This window comes from Epinephelus lanceolatus, chromosome 13 (assembly GCF_041903045.1).
Source record: "Epinephelus lanceolatus isolate andai-2023 chromosome 13, ASM4190304v1, whole genome shotgun sequence".
NCBI classification, from domain to species: Eukaryota; Metazoa; Chordata; class Actinopteri; order Perciformes; family Serranidae; genus Epinephelus; species Epinephelus lanceolatus.
Genome location: NC_135746.1, coordinates 27927406 through 27945699, shown reverse-complemented (window position 1 = coordinate 27945699; position 18294 = coordinate 27927406). Strand labels below are relative to the sequence as shown.

General features: G+C 42.4%; 1 protein-coding gene across 1 annotated transcript in view; it reads right to left on the bottom strand.

Moving 5' to 3' along the window:
• Window positions 1-5834: 5834 nt before the first annotated feature.
• LOC117270842 (exostosin-1) overlaps window positions 5835-18294 on the bottom strand; it is a 418529-nt gene continuing 406069 nt past the window's right edge. Inside the window, exons 11-13 of the mRNA XM_033648766.2 lie at window positions 15008-15168; window positions 13912-14083; window positions 5835-6729 (exon numbers count right to left, since the gene is read on the bottom strand). Of these exons, the coding sequence (XP_033504657.1) occupies window positions 6544-6729; window positions 13912-14083; window positions 15008-15168 (519 nt within the window). The 3' untranslated portion in view covers window positions 5835-6543. The remainder of the gene's footprint in view (window positions 6730-13911; window positions 14084-15007; window positions 15169-18294) is intronic.

Genomic DNA, 18294 nt, shown 5'->3' with positions numbered 1-18294 from the left:
GTTTGATTAATAATTAAATTAATGACAACAACCAAAATTAACAGTAAAGCCTGAAGGATTTCAGAGTTCTTGATGCAGCAGAGGTTGACTATTCATTCACTCTTGTGCAACATTAAACAGACAGCAGGTATGATTCCAAAGAATTATATTTATTCACAATTTAGCAAAGCAAACCAAAACACACAAATTCTAACTAACTATATACAAGCTTGGTGTGTATATGTGTGTGTGTGTGTGAGAGAGAGAAAGAAGAGTAAGACAAGGGCGAGTGTGGTGATCAAAGAGGCGTTTGGCCTACAAAACAAAATGGCTGACAACAGAGAACTACCAAACTGGCCGAATCAAGGCTGCTTCAGTTTCGGGGGAGGTGTTTGTCTGACCGTGTGGTCAGGACAAAGACAAAGGAAAAGAAGCGGGAACTTTGAGATGCCTGTTTGGGTGTAGCTCTGTTGAAAGCCTATTTGTTAATGAGTCTATGTCAATGTGACGTGTGTTGCAGACATAAATGACTGACAAGTGCTGGCCGAATAACTCCCACAATGACGTGCACAGCACATTAAACACAGAAAATAAAAGTACTAAGGTCCGGAGACCGTTACACATCACAGAGTCACATGTCACTGTAAAAGGTCTTGTCCAATCAACTTTTGGGACTTGAGTCTCACTGACGTGTGAGGTGAGATCTCCTGTGGAGATGGGTGTCACATAGCTGTCTTTGTTTGAAGAACAAAGAGCATGCAGAGGAAAAAGCTTTTAAATCTCCAGTTATGATTTTACCAAATGATAAATCATCTGTGGTCCTGTGAATCCCAACAAAATGTTACTCAATACATGATTTGACGTTGTGAATCAATCAGCACGCCTTAAATTTTAATATGACAACTTTGACCATTCCATCAGTTTTGATTGTCTCTCTCGGATGATATACACTTTTAGTAATGAGTGGATCTTCAGGTTCTAAAAATATATATTAATTTCAACCAAATTCTGTGATCTGCATATATCCCAGTCCTCACTTGGAGAAAAAAAGGGCTGTGGAGTGTTGTTCCTTTGGGCTCCAGCAACACTAAACCACTGAGCTTGCCTGAGAAGGACTAAATCCACAAATCTGCTATTTTTTAAATATCCCATGGAGAGAGACTCTCACTGCAGCCTGTTTATTTTGTTCTGAAAATGTCAGCGTCCAACCCTGTTCTGTGGATGGGTGTCCTGTGGAATGAGGTGCAGACTTCCATCTGTGTCATCGGTGATGAGGAAACACAGTGAGTGCCAGATGGAGCTGTGAGTGAAAACAGCACTGCCCACATTTAAGGGTACTGTTTGCGGTGGAAACGTTAGGGTCTAGGGACCATGTCTGAAGGGTTACTGTTGGTTCCAAAGGTACCATACTAAAAGTCTTTAGTGAAAATGGTGCTATAATGTATGCTTTAATTGAGGAAGCATTGAAGACGGCAGTGGTCTGTGAGGCCATTAAATACTTGTAACATGTGGACGGACAATTCTTTTCACTCCATTTCTAAAATGTCCTCATTGTTTCCTATGGTTGTACCTCAGTTGAAATCCGCTACACTTCCCCCAAGATCTGTATCCCTAAGCTTTCAGAAAATGTGCACAAATACGTATGAAATGAACAAGTACAGACAGAAGGTTCCCTTCCTGTCCGTATATAACTGGGCCATTACAGTACATCTGAATTCTTCCTCAAGCTGTGGTGGCTTAAACTTTTAACTATGAGAGACAAGGCATTATTTATTAATAATATATCATGCAACTTTTTTAGAAAACACAGTATGCCAGTGTAGCGCTTGCTGTTTTGATGCCATTATTTACATTATGCCAAGATGTTACCTGAAAGGGATGCAGCCCTTCATTGTTCTGTTAATTCTGCTGAGATCTTAGTTTGGAGACACATGTCACATCAAAAGAGGTAAAAGTGGGATAACCTTCAGATGATGAAGAGATCCTGGTTATTGGTTGTGAGAGAGGGAACAACCTGAAAAGAAAAGTGGGAGGTTAGATGAAGGAACGGCATACAGGGAAAACTGGAGAATAAGATCAGGTGATTATAATTATTGTGTCTGAGAGGAGGGAGGAGATGAAAGGTGAGAGGGAAAAAATCAATGAAAGATAGATGAAGGGAAAGACAAATGAAGAGTGAAGGATGGGTTGAGGGAAAGATAGTTGATTGGCTCCTTTATCGTCATGGGAACAACCCTCCATACTGTACATGAAAGGGTTGTGGTTGTGTGTATGTGTGTAATCTAGAGCATGCTTATGAAATCTACTCATTACTGTCTGAAATTGATGCCATTGTTAACTTTATTTATCACGGTAAGCTTGGCTGAACTACATGCTCTTTTCCAGCCTCAACTTTGATGTACTCTGACCATATTTATATGTTTATTTGTCACAAGATGTAGAAAATAAAACTGGACAAGAGAAGCTAAGCAATTGTTCCACTTCCTCTTAAAAAAAGGATCATTCTGTCTAAATAGACTGCTTAGTTGGAGGTTATTTTTAAGGCTGTGCAGCACAAGTGAGGACTTATTCGACACTGAGCTCAGGATAGCATCACAAAATAAATCACATCCTTCCTGTGAGGGGAATAACACCATTTCCCCTCACATGTCTGCTACATATTCTTGTCATGTGAAATTAAAAAGGTGAAAAGAAAACAAAGAAGCATCTTATGTAACCAAAAATAGAACAAAACACGCACCTGTCATTTCAAAGATGTTCAGTTCCTCACAGCAGAACTTCAGCTTCACTGTTTATTCCAATGCCAATGTCCTGGGTGAGAAGCCAGTGAGGGATTGTGACTGTTTCTCTGCATTAGCGACTCCTACTGGTTGCGCCACATTTGCGGCGCCAATAGGAATGCTTATGTGACATGTTTTTCTTGTCCGCGTCAGATTCATCCTTAATTGCAGAATTGTTTGCACCCGTGTTCTTATAATGAAGAAACCCATTGTCCTTGTAAGTTGCAAGCGCATGCCAGTTGAATCTAAGTAGCATAGGTAAACACCCTGCAAATCCCCATAATCAGTGGCATGCACAGACTTTTTGAAGGGCAGGGGCAAAAAGAAAAAAAAGGGCACATACAGCGCGTTGTCGCCACTGAAGAGGGCACTAAGTTCTGCGTGTTTTTGAGGGCACTTTAGACGTTTATATGTTATACAAATGGCACATTATATAGCCTTAAAACAGACTAACTAGACAGACTACTCAAGTTAGTTTGTAGTTAGGATCAGCATCCACGAGAACTGTGTAGATTCAACATTGGACTGTGAAGAACACACACACAAAATTTTCAGTTAAGTAGATGCCATTTCCTGTATTCTAGTGCATTTTAACACCATATTAGCACCAGATAATCCAAACTGGTTCTGTGAGATATAGTTCTGGCTCAGTATAGATCAAAAAAGGGCCCGACATAAAAGTCATTGCAACAGTAATGTTTTTACCACCCAAGAGGGCAGTTTATCATGTTTTAACCAGCCAAGAGGGCAGTTTAGTGTGTTTTTCCACCCAAGAAGGCAGTTTAGTGTGTTTTGCCAACCAGGAGGGCACTTTAGCATGCATTTTTAGCACCCAAGAGGGCAGTTTATCATGTTTTAACCAGCCAAGAGGGCAGTTTAGTGTGTTTTTTGGCTCCAAAGAGGGCACTTTAGCGTGCGTTTTGGCTCCCAGGAGGGCATTTTGGCTCCCAAGAGGGCACTTTAGCGTGTGTTTTGGCTCCCAGGAGGGCACTTTAGCGTGCATTTTGGCTCCCAAGAGGGCACTTTAGCGTGCGTTTTGGCTCCCAAGAGGGTACTTTAGCGTGCGTTTTAGCTCCCAGGAGGGCACTTTAGCGTGCGTTTTAGCTCCCAAGAGGGCACTTTAGCGTGCGTTTTAGCTCCCAAGAGGGTACTTTAGCGTGCGTTTTAGCTCCCAAGAGGGCACTTTAGCGTGCGTTTTAGCTCCCAGGAGGGCACTTTAGCGTGCGTTTTTCAACAATTGGGACACGAGGGGGGGCGACCCCCCTGCATGCACACCACTGCCCATAATGCTGTGTCCTAACTGGTTGCGAGCATCAGACAGATCATGCTGCATTGTATTACATCGGATGCTTTCCATCCACACCGAATCCATTAAATATTAAACACTGTTCTGTCATGTAAACAAAGTTGTGATCACAGAGTTACCACTGAAAAGGTGGGTGAGTATGTCCTTCCTCATAATTCATACTCACACTACTGTCATGGGTAGCTTATAGATATTGTTGTAGCTACTACCACCATCTCCACTTTGTAAAACAAGATAGCCTGCAAGCATCCCACACAATACTTACCAGAAACAAGGAGCTGAGCTGAAGCAACAGAGAGTTAATGTTCAAATTCAGAGTCCCCAGGGGAACAGAATCACACACCGAGAGCTGCGGCTCTTGGTGTGGAACGCTGTAGCAGCACACAGGTGAGTTGCCGGCGTTGGCTGGGTGCCTACACACAGTAGACAGTTCAAAAGCGTGCGATGAGAACGCAGTCTCTCTGATGCGAAGCTGGCCATGGACAGAGGAGAGCTTGACAGCAGTGATGTAACGTGGAATCTGCAGTGCACACTCAAAGGTGAGGCGTACTGCCACACAAAGAAGCAAACCACAACTCAGAAGATCACAGGTGACTGGGCTGGTAAACTCAGTTTGGAAAGTTGGGTGACGTTCTTTCCAGAAGGCCACAGGAAACAGGCAAACAGACAGAAGACGGAAGGCAGAGTGGATTACCGGGGATCAGACGAAGCAGGTGAGTCAGAGACGGGCAGGGGCGATACAGAGGTAGCAGTCCAAAAACAAACACTGGAGAGTCAGTGCATGAGGTGAAGAACAGGCTGGCAAGGAGTGTCTGTGAAGCGGGCGTCTTTATACTGACAGGGGGTAATCATCCGCATGTGAGTGGCATAAGCCTGATGAGGTAGGTGTGGAGGACGGGCAGGAGCGGTAATTGAGTGGACAGGTGATAGGCTGGCAGGTGGGTGTGGTAACAAGGTGGGGTGAATGGAAAATTACTAAATGGGCTAAGGAGATGGCATGTATAGAGGACAAAAAGTGCCCAATGTAACATTCTACTTTCCAGATGCTCATGTTGAACATTATCTCTAGGTACTGTTTTTATTATAGGTTTTTTACGACTGTTATTTTGTAATTTCTTAACTCTTAACTTAATTCTGTGATTAGTTCACTGCTAAACAAGCTAGCTGTCATACTAGCTGTCCAAGGCAAATGTGTTCCAAATATAACATTTTTACTGTTAATGTTTTTGACTATATCTTCTCAGTTTTACTCATGTGTATATTTACTCGATCAATAACTGTACTTTTTATGGGATATGATGTTGATATATGACTGGTGGAACTATGTTACCTTTTGTCAAGAAATATCCAGCTTCCTTTTCACGGTGCTAATACCACTGCAATTGGTCTAACTTTTGTCAGTGGTATTGTCCTCTTGTTTTTATAACTTTTATCACTGAATTTATTGTCTTTTACTTTTTTTTTTTACAGTTTCAGAACTTCTTCCTTCAAAAGCTAGCTCCTATCTTCAACCTTCACTGGAAATGTGTTTGGCTAGCTGCCTAGTGTGCACCTACATGCATAGAGAGGGCAGAACAGTCAGCGACAACAAAAAACCCCAAAGACAGAATAGATCATGGCCAAAAAAAAAAAAAAAAGGATTCGAAGTACTAAAGAAGTAAGGAAGAATTTTGTCAAAAATAAATAAAAGATAACAAGCAAAGGACAGAAGGAGGGAAGCAAGAAATGCTGTTGAGACCTGACCTCATGTCTCATAACATAACATCTCTTTATTGTATTTTTTATTTGCTTCATACAGACAGGAACTGCTGCTGAAAATCTACAATAGTGTACAAGAGGCATATCGCCATTGTCTCTGGGTGTTTTGGAGTAGCAGCTGTAACGTGGCATGACCCAGAAGCTAGTGTGTCCCTTTTGTCCACAATGTGTCTATACTTTACATACATAACCCCACAGAATGTGTCCTTTGACCTTATGAATACAATCTATAGCCCATAAATCTCTTTACCTTTGTCCATTATACTGTATACTCTTCCTCAACACTCCGACCTCCACAGTAAACATAGCTCTTAGGTTTTCTTTTTTAATTCCAACACATTATGTTTTCAGGTCCTTGTACAGTTGTCTTGTTCAAACCATGCAACACATACTGTATGTCTGTGGTCAGGACAGTCTTGAATGTGTCCAGGTCTTTGTTGCATGTGTATCCATGCATTCTTATTTATGTATATGGCGGATATGCACAGTCACTCACTGTTATCAACCGCACACACAGAATTGTGTTTTTCTTTTTATTCTTCATAGAAATACGCAGTTATATGCCGTATGCATACCTCACGGTTTTATTTATTTTTTTTTATCTCCGGTGTCCATGTGGGAGTTTTCCTTTATAGCCTCACAAATGTTCACATTCAGTGTGTGTATTCCTGTCACGGCATCTTGAACACACACAATGATTTGGTGTGCATCCTTGTGCACTCACAGCCTCTCAATGTCCCTGTATTTCTTCCTCAGGATGGAAACCTGGTCCCTGAACAACACAGGGTCCAGCCTCATCTGGGAGTGCACCAGGGGCATGAAACCCAGCCAGTGACTGAAGGCGTTCATGCAGGTCTGTCGCTGGGCGAAGTGGTCTGGGTCGGCCCATCGAGACGATTTGGAGCCCTTGGTTTAGAGAAACAGAGATGGAAAACAAAGAGGGAGAGGATTAATGTATGTCAACCAACAAAGCTCTGTAGCATGTAATAATAATAATAATATTAAGAGAATGCTGAAAAACAAACATTATAGTATTTTAACTGACTATGTCCTAATATAGTATGTAAAACCCAGCTTTGTTTGCAGTACAGCACAAGAAAAATAAAAATTGAAAGAAAAGTGACTCAGCAAAAATAATCTGCACCTCTTTGGTTTGAGAAGCTTGGCAATGTAATGATTACTCACAAGGTTACAAGGTGAAGTAATGTAGGTGGAGAGCTAATGGCTAACACACTAGCCAGCCTGAAGATACTATCCGCCATTATTATTTTCTCTTTACTTGGCTGTTAAATCCATCCTTGACCTTCTGCTCTCTGGATTGTTTCATTTAATAATTACTGAAGAGGGTAAAAGCAGTTGGAGCAAACAAACTTGCTAATTGTCAATCAGTAAGCTCGTTTGCTCTGTTGCTAATAAAACAATAAGTTTATGCAGTTAAATTAAAAGATACCTTCGTACCATTAGCTCCTGTCTGATAACTGCCTGCTAACCACTTCTCTTTTGTAGAGCACGTTATAATCTGACAGAGGAGGCAAAGCATATGACATAGGGCCATAATCATGTTTTTAACACTGTGGGGGACCATTTTTAATCTAAACCTTTTGTGACCCAACTCCTGAGGTGGGTCTGGGAGGAATTTCCCAACAGGAAAAAAATTCAGAAAATTAACAGCTTAAGGGTTTTCTTTTTTTTTTACATTTTGAAACAAAAATCTTGGATCAGTGGTTTTCAATGTTTTTATGACTGAGTGCCATTCTAGGGTTCCAGCATATGAAGTGAAGCCACACATACAAAGTGACCACACTATGACATTTTTATGACATACTATCCATCCATCCATCCATCAATTTTTCACCGCTTTATCTGAAGCCGGCAGCAGGCTGAGCAAAGCACTCCACACGTCCACCAGCCTCCTACCAGTGGGATGTGCCCAAAACACCTCTAACAGGAGGCATCCTGATTAGATGCCCGAACCACCTCAACTGACCCCTTTCGATGCGAAGGAGCAGCGGCTCTACTCTGAGCTCCCTCCGGATGTCCGAGCTCCTTACCCTATCTTTAAGGCTGAGCCCAGACACCCCATGGAGGAAACAAAAACTAAAACAGTTGAAAGTGACATAGTCCACATAACACTCATTCTAGCTTTCCACTTTTTTACGCATTTAAAAGTAGTAGAGTAATATAGAAAAAGACAGACAGTGTAATGTTTGACATTGATTGAGCCTACCCACAACTGTCAACCAACGGCTTCTGCTGGGGTATGGCAACACCACTTGGACAAACCACACACAAAACTGCAGTACACTGTAAGACTAGAACTAGAAGCAACAATTATGACAATTTGTTTGGTTTATTTTTATGATTAGCCTAAAGTTGCAAATGCTTATTTCGAATGCCGATGCGTGGTGGCTCGTAGTAGCAATTTTATTTTTTTCTAAATAACTTTGGCAATAATTTTGGGAGGCATTTTGTGCATACCTGAATACTGGTGTGGATGTGTCCCCTCCCCCTTTTATATATAATAAATTCTGCCTAGTGATGAAGCAACATGGCTAATAAGTGGATAGCTTCTTCCATTTTGCAGCAGCTGAGACATTTTAGCAGAGTTTCTTTCTATTTGCCCTGCACTGGGCTGTTAAATCCCCCCTGGCATTTTGTTTGCTTAATTGTACATCATTTCATTCAATAACGTACTGATAATTGGAAAAAAAAAAAAGCTGCCTGAGCTAATAAACTTGCTCAAAACACTAATTTGCACCATCCACTCTTGTAACTGTCTTCAAACTGCCACTGATCATTTTATACTCTGACAGAGGAGATGAAATAAACATGGATGGTGCAACTCATAATGGGTCCATGTCATTGGTCCGACATCCCATTAGTCCGACGGTCCGCGGTGCTAAACGGCTCTCGGCGGGCGTATTTCTACCTTGATGGTGCACCGCGACCGGCTCTGGGTCAGCTGGGAAAGGCTTGAGGCGGAGCAGGCTCACAGCTTATGTGCTTGTCTCTTTATTTTTCATTTTAACCCACACCATGATCTTTTCCTGACCCTAACCAAGTGGTTTTTGTGCCTAAACCTAACCAGACCTTAACCACAGGGCATCATGATGATTTCGGAACAATGGGTTTAATATGGTCGGAACAATGGGATGTCGGACCAATGGGCAGTTCCCACTCATAAGACACAGTAGCTTCTTTCATTTTGGACAAGGTCAACATGGCTTGCTACTGGTGGTCAACGATCCAAATTTGCAAGATCACAAAAGTTGACCTCCATGTGAGAAACTTTTTACTTTGTCCACTAATTGTAGAGTTGGTGGTGTGATCCTTGGCTCCTCCTGTCTGAACCACTGAACCCCAAACTGCCTCTCATGGCAGGTCCCTGGCCTTCCATATGTAAGTGCGTGTGGGTGAGGCTTTGCAAAGTGCTTTGTCCTACCCAGGTTGAAAAATGCTATATAATTGCAGTCCATTTATCATGTTTTATTCACAATAAGCTTAAAAAGCAAGGGAGCAAGTGGAGCCTCATGTGTAGGTGTTACTGAGCAGAGGTACGAGCAATGGTAGTCTGACTCCTCTGTACATTTGAGACTTGATGTCCTTCCTTACTTGGTTACTTCGGGCTGTTTTCGTTGACTTTGCTTTTGTGATTAAATGGGAGGTTGTTGGTGGGTTGCACTTCAGACTTTTGAGTTTCATACGTCACAAGCCAGGAGGGGGGTCATGTCCAGCTTGATGCATCTGGACCCAACTTTCTTTTCTTCTCTGTGGTTGGTTTTTAGAGGTGTGTGTCTCCTTGGCTACAAGGTGAGACGCCTATGGTCAAAATGATTGAATGACTAACATGCTTTATTTGTCTTGCTAAAAAGAATAATTTTCAGTGTAGCAACAAACCTACTGTAAAACAGCCTCTTAAATTGACTTTATCCCATAGAATAATATGATGACATACTGCACATGAACATATAAGAAATACAGCAGCTGCATTCTGACTTGTTTCCCAGCATTGTGGGGAAAAACAGGGAATTTTGACGGTTTGGGGTCGTATAGGAGCGACTCCATGCTGGTGAAGCCACTTCTTATCGTGGACAGCTTGTCATGACGTGGCAGGAGGTGTAGCTCATAGTAACACATACTGTTTCTCCTGCTATTTGTTTTCACCGGCTGCTCCTCCAGAGAATCCAGGTTCATCATACTGACAGAGCTGGACGACCTGGCCAGCTGTTTCACTCTGTGGGATTCTCCTGAGTAGTTGTTGACACTTCAGCACACAGCAGCACAGAAAGTGCTGGTGGAAAACATACAATGATATGTCTTTCACATATTATTTGGTGTAACTCACTCTGCTACTACAGGCATGGAGAATATTACCTGGTACACTTTACCTGGGAGCTCTGCAGAGTTAAAACTCTTGCAGCTGATCACAAACTGTGTACTTGTTTTAGAGGCTCATGCAATTCCTTATTTTCAGCAGCTTAGTCATGTCACCTTCTTTATTAGAAACCAGTCTGGTATCATTCCAAAGTCGTCGAATGCCAGCGCTTGGGCAGTGACCTCCATGTCAGACACCGACGAAAAAAGCCACCCTTTCATATTGGCATGATACGCAGCCGTTACACACTGGCGGCGCCTGATGGTGTCTGGGAGGAATGGGATCGGACAACAACGTAAGTCCAGGGAGCGAGAAGTCAAAGTTTTTTAAACCTAACCACATGCATGTGTTGGCTCAATGTAACCATTTACGTTTGTTGTTGAAGGAAAAAAAACATTTCACAGTATTTTACAAATGCAGTATGTTAGTTTTGAAACTGTACATTTCCTGTGAAAACAGACATGTATTTTAAAAAGACACAATGCATGTAACAGGCAGAACTTGACACGGTGTCCCAGAATGTCAACAACAGACACATCAAGGCTACTTTGCATGATATATGTCGACATGGAAAGTCCATGACCAAGCAACAATATGTTACAACATCAGACTGAGAATGTGTTGTAGAAACACGAGGATAGAGAGTCCTTGGTGAGATGTTTACCACCAGCAGCTGCTTCCTGTTACTGACATTTAGCTTCAAATGTTTAACCTAGCACAACAAACAGCACAAAGACAGGAGCATGGCAGCTTTGTGAAACTGGACTGGTGCACCTAATACAGCTGCCAGTGAGTGTAGTTCTCTTTCTGGTCTAATGGTGTGTTCACACTGGACACGAAGCAATTTTTTGCATTGCATTGCATTACATGCCTGAATACAGCCACTGGAGTGTATTTCGCAACAGACAAATATTTGACCCTAAAATCTGTGCTAAAGGTTGCGCTAACTAATTGGGGAAGGCAGCTGATGGCTAACTTGGTTTGCAGTACAACAAAACTGATAGCTGGAATCAAATACTGTGAAAACGGCAAACACAGAGGCCTCATGCTCTGGGCCAGTTTGACCCAAGATGACATGCAATCTTCAGATTCTTGATATTGTCAGGAAAATCTAAACTAGTTCTCATTCCTGATAGGCTTTTGCGACAGCTTCACCCAAATTTATCGGGCAAGTTAAAAAAATTTGAATCTCTTGTCTTCATGTCATGGATCTGCGACTATTTGAATGTTTGCATTGCCTTTGCATGTAATCTCAATACTCACTTTGCATACAGTGTGAACACTCAGTCACACCTTCGACACCATCAATCACTCCATCCTTTTCACCGACTTGAAATGGTCTTTAACATCACTGGCACTGCTCTCAACTGGTTCACATCATATCTCTCTGACAGACTTCAGTTCATCTCCATCAATAACTGCAAATCCCCCACTGCTCCCCTCCCCCAAGGTGTTCCCCAAGGTTCAGCCTTTGGTCCCCTCCTCTTCATCCTGTACCTGTTCCCCCTTGGTCACATAATCCGCCATCATGGTCTCCAGTTCCACTGCTTTACCGATGACATCCAGCTCGTCTTCTCCACCAAGACAATCTCCACTGCCACCCACTCAACCCTGACAAACTGCATAAATTAAATAAAATCATAGCTTCAAACCAACTTCCTCCAGTTAAACTGCGTCAAATCTGAAATTATCATTATTGGACCAAAAACACTCACCAAATCCACCCATAACTTCACCCTCAACATTGACGGCTCCACAGTATCCACCTCCCCTCAAATCCAAAATCTCGGCGTCATTCTCGATCAATCCCTCTTCTTTGACCAGCACATTAAACACATAACCAAAATAGCCTTCTTTTACCTCAAGAACATTGCCTGCCTCCGTCCAACCTTTTCCTCCTCAGCTGCAGAAACCCTCATCCATGCCTTCATCACCTCCCGTCTGGACTACTGCAACAGTCTACTCTATGGCTCATCTTCAAAAACCCTGAATAAGCTCCAGTATATCCAGAACTCTGCCCATCCTCGCACCCGTGACCACATCACATGGGAAGCCGGTGGAGTTTATGGAGAACAGGTCTCCATAAACTCCACCGGCTTCCCATCCCCCAGAGAATCCACTTCAAAATCTTCCTCCTAACATACAAAGCCCTGAATAACCAGGCCCCACCCTACCTGTCTGAGCTCCTCCATCATCACTCTCCCACCGGCACACTCTGCTCTGCCAATGCCAACCTCCTGTCCCACCCCATCTGGACCAAGCACAAATCCTGGAGGGACAGGGCCTTCTCCATCGCTGCTCCCACCCTCTCAAACTCACTCCCCAAACCCATCTGAGACTCCCCCTCTCTCTCATATTCAAAAAATCACTCAAGACTCACCTGCTCAATGCTGCTTACAATCACTGACAGTTTCTTCTCCTCAATTTTTATACGTGCTATATACGTATAATGTATTATTATTATTATTATTATTATTATTAATCAGGGGATTCACCTGCATTCTCAAGAGCCTGCCCCTCAGTCTGAAATGGCTTTATGAAAGGTTCAAAAGGAGACACAAAAATGCCAGTAAGTTCCAGCTCCAGTCAGTCACAGGGATATTAGATTATTTAGTACAGCTATTGGAACTATGCAGTTGTTGTGCGTTGTCCTCCGTCAGTAGCTGGAACATTTCAAGCTCCCTGCATTGCTGCTAAGATGTCCTATCGTGTCCTGCTGCTCTGTGTCCTCAGTTGGTTATCTGAGATGGACAACAGGGAGGGAGGGGTGGGCCCCCAAGTGGCTGCTGGGAGATGAGTTGGAGAAGGGGCAGCGGAGGGCAGCAGACCCCTTTGATAAGCTGTGGCATGGGGGCGTGGAGTTGGAGCAGATTCATCCTGTGTACTGCAGGGGGGTGGCAGCCAGGGGAATCGAGGGTCAGGTAGAATAATGAAACTACAAGAAATTGTGTCAGAGAAATGGCACCTTGAATGAAACATCTCTCCTCTTGGAATAAAAAATGAATGGATAAATGATACAAAATCTGCCAAACGATATCAGTCATGACTTCTGTTGCTTTGTCAAACACGGTGGTTCAAGTTTCTGAAAAGATTTCTCCACTTTGCTTCAAGCAAAGAAACAAATCAAAAGTGAGGGAGAGGGGGGTGGCAGGAAGAGAGAGACACTCAAAAAGGAGGGGAAGAAAGAAAGAGAGCGACGGGAGGAGGGAGTAAATCTAGGTTTGTCGTGCTGCCTTCACAATTAAGACATTAATCACTGAGTCCATACTGCCGAGTCATCGTCCTGCCTGTGGTCAGGCCATCAATCAGAACCTGACGTAGGGCTGGCCACACAAAATACACACACACGCACGCACGCACACACACACACGGACATATGGATTTCCCAAAGAGAAGGTCAGGGCCACATGTAGCCCGAAGCTTCAGTCATTCAACATGAGGATGTTCACTTTCATCTTCTTTTCTGTTTATAAAAAAGGAGTCAGAGAATTAAACTACTCACTCTAAAACTTATCTAAATCCCCATTAAGCACTCTTAAAAGGTACCCAGTGGATGTTTTGATCACTTCAGTGCTATGGAGCAATGCTTTGATAAAAGGCGTCTCCATTTTGTTTGTATGTTTGAAAATGCATTATGGCTGCAATAACCAGTCTTAGCTATGAGGGCGACCACATGCCGATCTGTGTGTAAAGCTAATGATATAACGCTCTACCTGGCTCATCATGGTTTCCTTGTACTGCTTCTTCTGCGTGACTTTGATCGGCGGCTGCTTGGTAACGGCCGAAACCAAGAAGTTCATCAGGATGTCTTCGCAATTAGCCATGCGGTCCACCATGGTCAACAGGTTGGGATTGACGTAGTGGGTGAACAGGTAGTGGTAGTATCTGAGAACACACACACATAAAGTAAGAAAGACAGACGAGGTTAACTGTGTATTTATTTCTTTTATTAAAAGCTGCACCTTTATTCTGCTTGGTTGCTGTGTTGCACTCTCAGCAGCATGGGAGCACTAGATCACTGTCAGCTGTGCTACCTCCCTGCCAAGGTCTACTGTCCCCCCCGCTCACACACACACACCTACACACACACACACACACACACACACACACACACACACACACACACACGCATATTTCCACCTTTCCTTTTCACACTCTGACTCATTTTTCCTGAATTGCATTGGCATTTGCGATTTTAAATAACAAAAGGACTAAAGAGTCGCACTGCACGTCCTAACAATAGAACAATAAGAGAGCTGTTTATCTGCTTGAAAAGATGCTTCAAATCCGTTCAGAGAGCGACGCTGCTCTCGGTTCAATTTACCGCTCTGTTTAATACTTTAGTTTACCTTTTTGTTTTCTTTCGGCTCCAGCTTTGTGTTTTTGACAATCATTTTATGAGATGAACAAAGAGGTGGACAAAGATCGTATTATCCCATTTCCCTTTTCTATTACTCCACTAAAAAAAATAAATACAACATGACAGTGAGAGATGACTTTTAACGTGGCTTATATCTTAAGGAGAATAAGTATTTCTGTAAAGTTGGAACAGATCCCACCTAACAGGTGATGCAGAACAACTGCACCACACGTCAAATGGACGACAGTGCTGAGTAGCATGACAAAAGCATTCTCATATCACACTGTCATTATCCTGTACTGTCCTCTACATGCCTTTAAATGGTTGTTTTCAGTGCAGGATCAAGCACATTTGGCGCCCTAGGCAAGCTCCCCCTGTCACCTGTGTAAAAAATTAAAAAGCAACTTCAAAGCTTCACTGATCATCGGGAGATCATGTGGCTTTTGTACCTGTGGTAGAAAGCTGCGCCCGTGAGGACCATGGAGTAGTCGTTGGTCCATTTGGAGGTGTAGCCCCAGCGGGATCTGGAGCTATCCCAGTAGTGGCTCCTTGCTGGATAACCAACAATACGCTCCGGGAAGCTTTGCCATACAATGAAGGCAAAATCCACCTGTGGGAGCAGAAAGTAAAGAAAAAGGCAGCAGAGAAAAGAAGACGAGGCCAATGGAGAATAAGCATGATATAATGGGAAAAAATAAAGACAAAAGATGGAGAAAAGAAGGAAGAAAAGAGATAGTAGTAGGAAGAGAAAAGATGAGAGAGAGAAAGAAGCATAAAGTAATATTTAGAGGTGATACAGCTTATTCAAAATACAAAGAAAATCCTTCAGACTTTAAGCAGCATGTAGATGAGGTAAACAGAAATAAACAACTTATTCAGAATAGCTATCAACTGACATTTAGCCTGCGGAGGAGATCATTAAAACAACAGCCTCTCTGCCTCTTCACAACCAAACAAATAACGTTTCAAATGGCATTTCAGCATTGTGAACACTCTCCCTCCCACCTGAAAAGTTTCCCATTAAATCACCGTCATTTCAGTATCTGCATCACAACAGATTCACCTGAAACATTTTAGGGTCATAATTTTGATTCTCCCTCTGAACCTGAACAGACCTGACCCCAAATTTCTACCAATATCCTTTGGTTTCAACAAGTGAAGTTAACTGTTATTTGTGCAATCTTTAAACATTGTTTCACCCACAAAAATAGGGATGCTGAAGAACAAAAGAAGCTAACAGACAACAATTCAGTATAAAAAGCTTTCAATGAAAATGCAGATTTTGGCTTTTACTGTGAAGGAACTGCAGGAAGTGTTGACTTGTAATCACTAAGGATATTTTAGAGCATTGATTCCCAGCTGGTCCAGCCACGGGGTCCAGATTACTCCTTAGTCATTAGTTCAAGGTCCACACAGTTTAATAAATTCAGCGTCATACTTGTTTTTGGCCATGTCATTGAGACTGTTTGCTGTCTCTCTCGAGTAGCTGTCCTTTAGTCACTCACTCTACGGCAAGAAAAAGCACTTCAAAATAAAAGCTCTGTGCCGGAAATTCACCGTACTTCAAAATAAAGTGTATTTTTTACAAAGTGGAAACATTCGCAAGCCACTTGCTGTCCATTCAGAATAGACCCACATCCCACTTTTGGACTGCGACCTGCCGGTTGGGAACCACTGCTTTAGAGTACAACTCCAATACAAGTTGTAACACTGTGTATTCAATTGAATACAGTGCGAAGACAAAATATTTAATGTTCATATAAATATATCGTAAATATTCACTTATTCTGAATTTGATGCTGCAACACATTCCCAAAAAGTTGGGACAAGAGCAACAAAAGACTGAGAAACTTGTGTAATGCTCAAATAAACACCTGTTTAGGACATTCCATAGGTAAACAGATTAAATATCAGAGCAAGTATCATTACTGTGTATGAAAGGGACATCCTCCAAGGGCTCAGCTGTTCACAAGCAAGAATGGTCACCATCTACAGTCCATAATTCCATACAATAAAATAGAATAGGAAGCCTTTATTGTCACTGTACTGTGCAGGATACAGTGAAATTAGGAGCACTACTCCTCGTTGGTGTATGAGAGTTAAAAAAGGCACACATTGCATTCAAAATTAAAAACATTAAGCACACTGCAAAAACCACATTGCTCACAATATAAAAGAGGCAGCTATATAAGTGCCTGAGTCAAATATTAAGGGCGAGAGTTGACAAACTGCCCAGTCTACAGTAGTTATTGCACGGATGTTTTTTTGTCAGAGGGCACTATGACTCTTCATTTTGTATGCTGACTGAGAGCGTGAATGGCTTTAGCAAAGAAACTGTTTATGAGTCTGCCTAAGGGAATCAAAAGATTCAGGAAATCCATAGAAATCTCTGCATGTAATGTGCAAGGGGACCGCCTTGACCTTTGACCCCCCTGGCAACACTGCATAAAAAACCAACATGATTATAGAAAGGATATTGCTACATGGGTGGAGGAACACTTTGAAAAACCATTATTGGTAAACACAGTTCGTTGCTGCACCTACAAATGCAAGTTAAGACTCTACCTGAAAGCCACATATCAACAACATCCAGAAACGCCGCCGACTTCTCTGGACCTGAGCTCATCTGAGATGAACTGACACAAAGTGGAAAAGTGTGCTGTGGTCTGATGAGTCCACATTTCAAGTCATGCGTAACTTACACATCTGTGAATGCACCATGAATGCTGAAAGGTACATACAGGTTTTGGGGCATCATATGCTGCCATCCAGACAACGTCTTTTTTAAGGACATCCCTGCTTATTCCAGCAAGACAATGCCAAGCCACATTCTTCATGTGTTACAATAGCTTGGCTTTGAAGTAAAAGAGTGCAGGTACTAGACTGACTTCTCTGCAGTCCGGACCCGTCTCCCATTGAAAAAGTTAATTTCAGTGCTGCTAATTCACCTAGCATCACTGAGCTAGCTAACATTACAGCTTAGTGGAGGAGGCAAGCTGCTCTCATAAAACTGTTAATAAGTTTTCCTAATAAAAGTAATGCACCCAAATTCGTACATATCCTAAGTATTTTGAAAGGCAGCGATCATGTGACCAATGTGCTGATGAGAGTAAACAAGGAAGCAGTCCTGTGACTAGGACACAACAAGGATTCTTCCTTCCTGTGGCGACGCATGTTTAGAATGGTGTGAGCTTTGAGTGATTTTAAGGTATGTCCTTGTCATGTTTCTTATCTTAAACCTAACCACAGTAATTTTGCTCGCCTAAACCCAATCTCTGTAATTTTACGTTAATCAACGTTGTAACTGTAACTGTACGTAATTGTTCGTAAAGGACATGGCGTCATTCTTTGGGCGCTAAGTCGTAGGATATCATATGAACCATACTGTGAAGATATATTGAAGGAGGAAACCATTAATATTCACATTATTATTCACATCTCTGTCATCAGCACAAGCCTCTTGTCCATGAGTAGATGCACACTTCCTTCTGTGCGGTGATACGGTTGGCGGGTGTAGTTTGGATTATCTTGAGTAACCAGGTCATGATTTCTGGAAAGAGACATTGCTGTTGAGTTTATCAAATGTATGGTTTTGCTGCTTTGAGCACCACAAGCCGAGTGCCATCTAGCTCCATTATATTCAAGTGAAGGCAGATATTGCAATGGTCTATATCTCTAACAGACAGCAACTCACACCAAAACAAACTAGACTGATTAGCAGTACCACAGGTAAGAG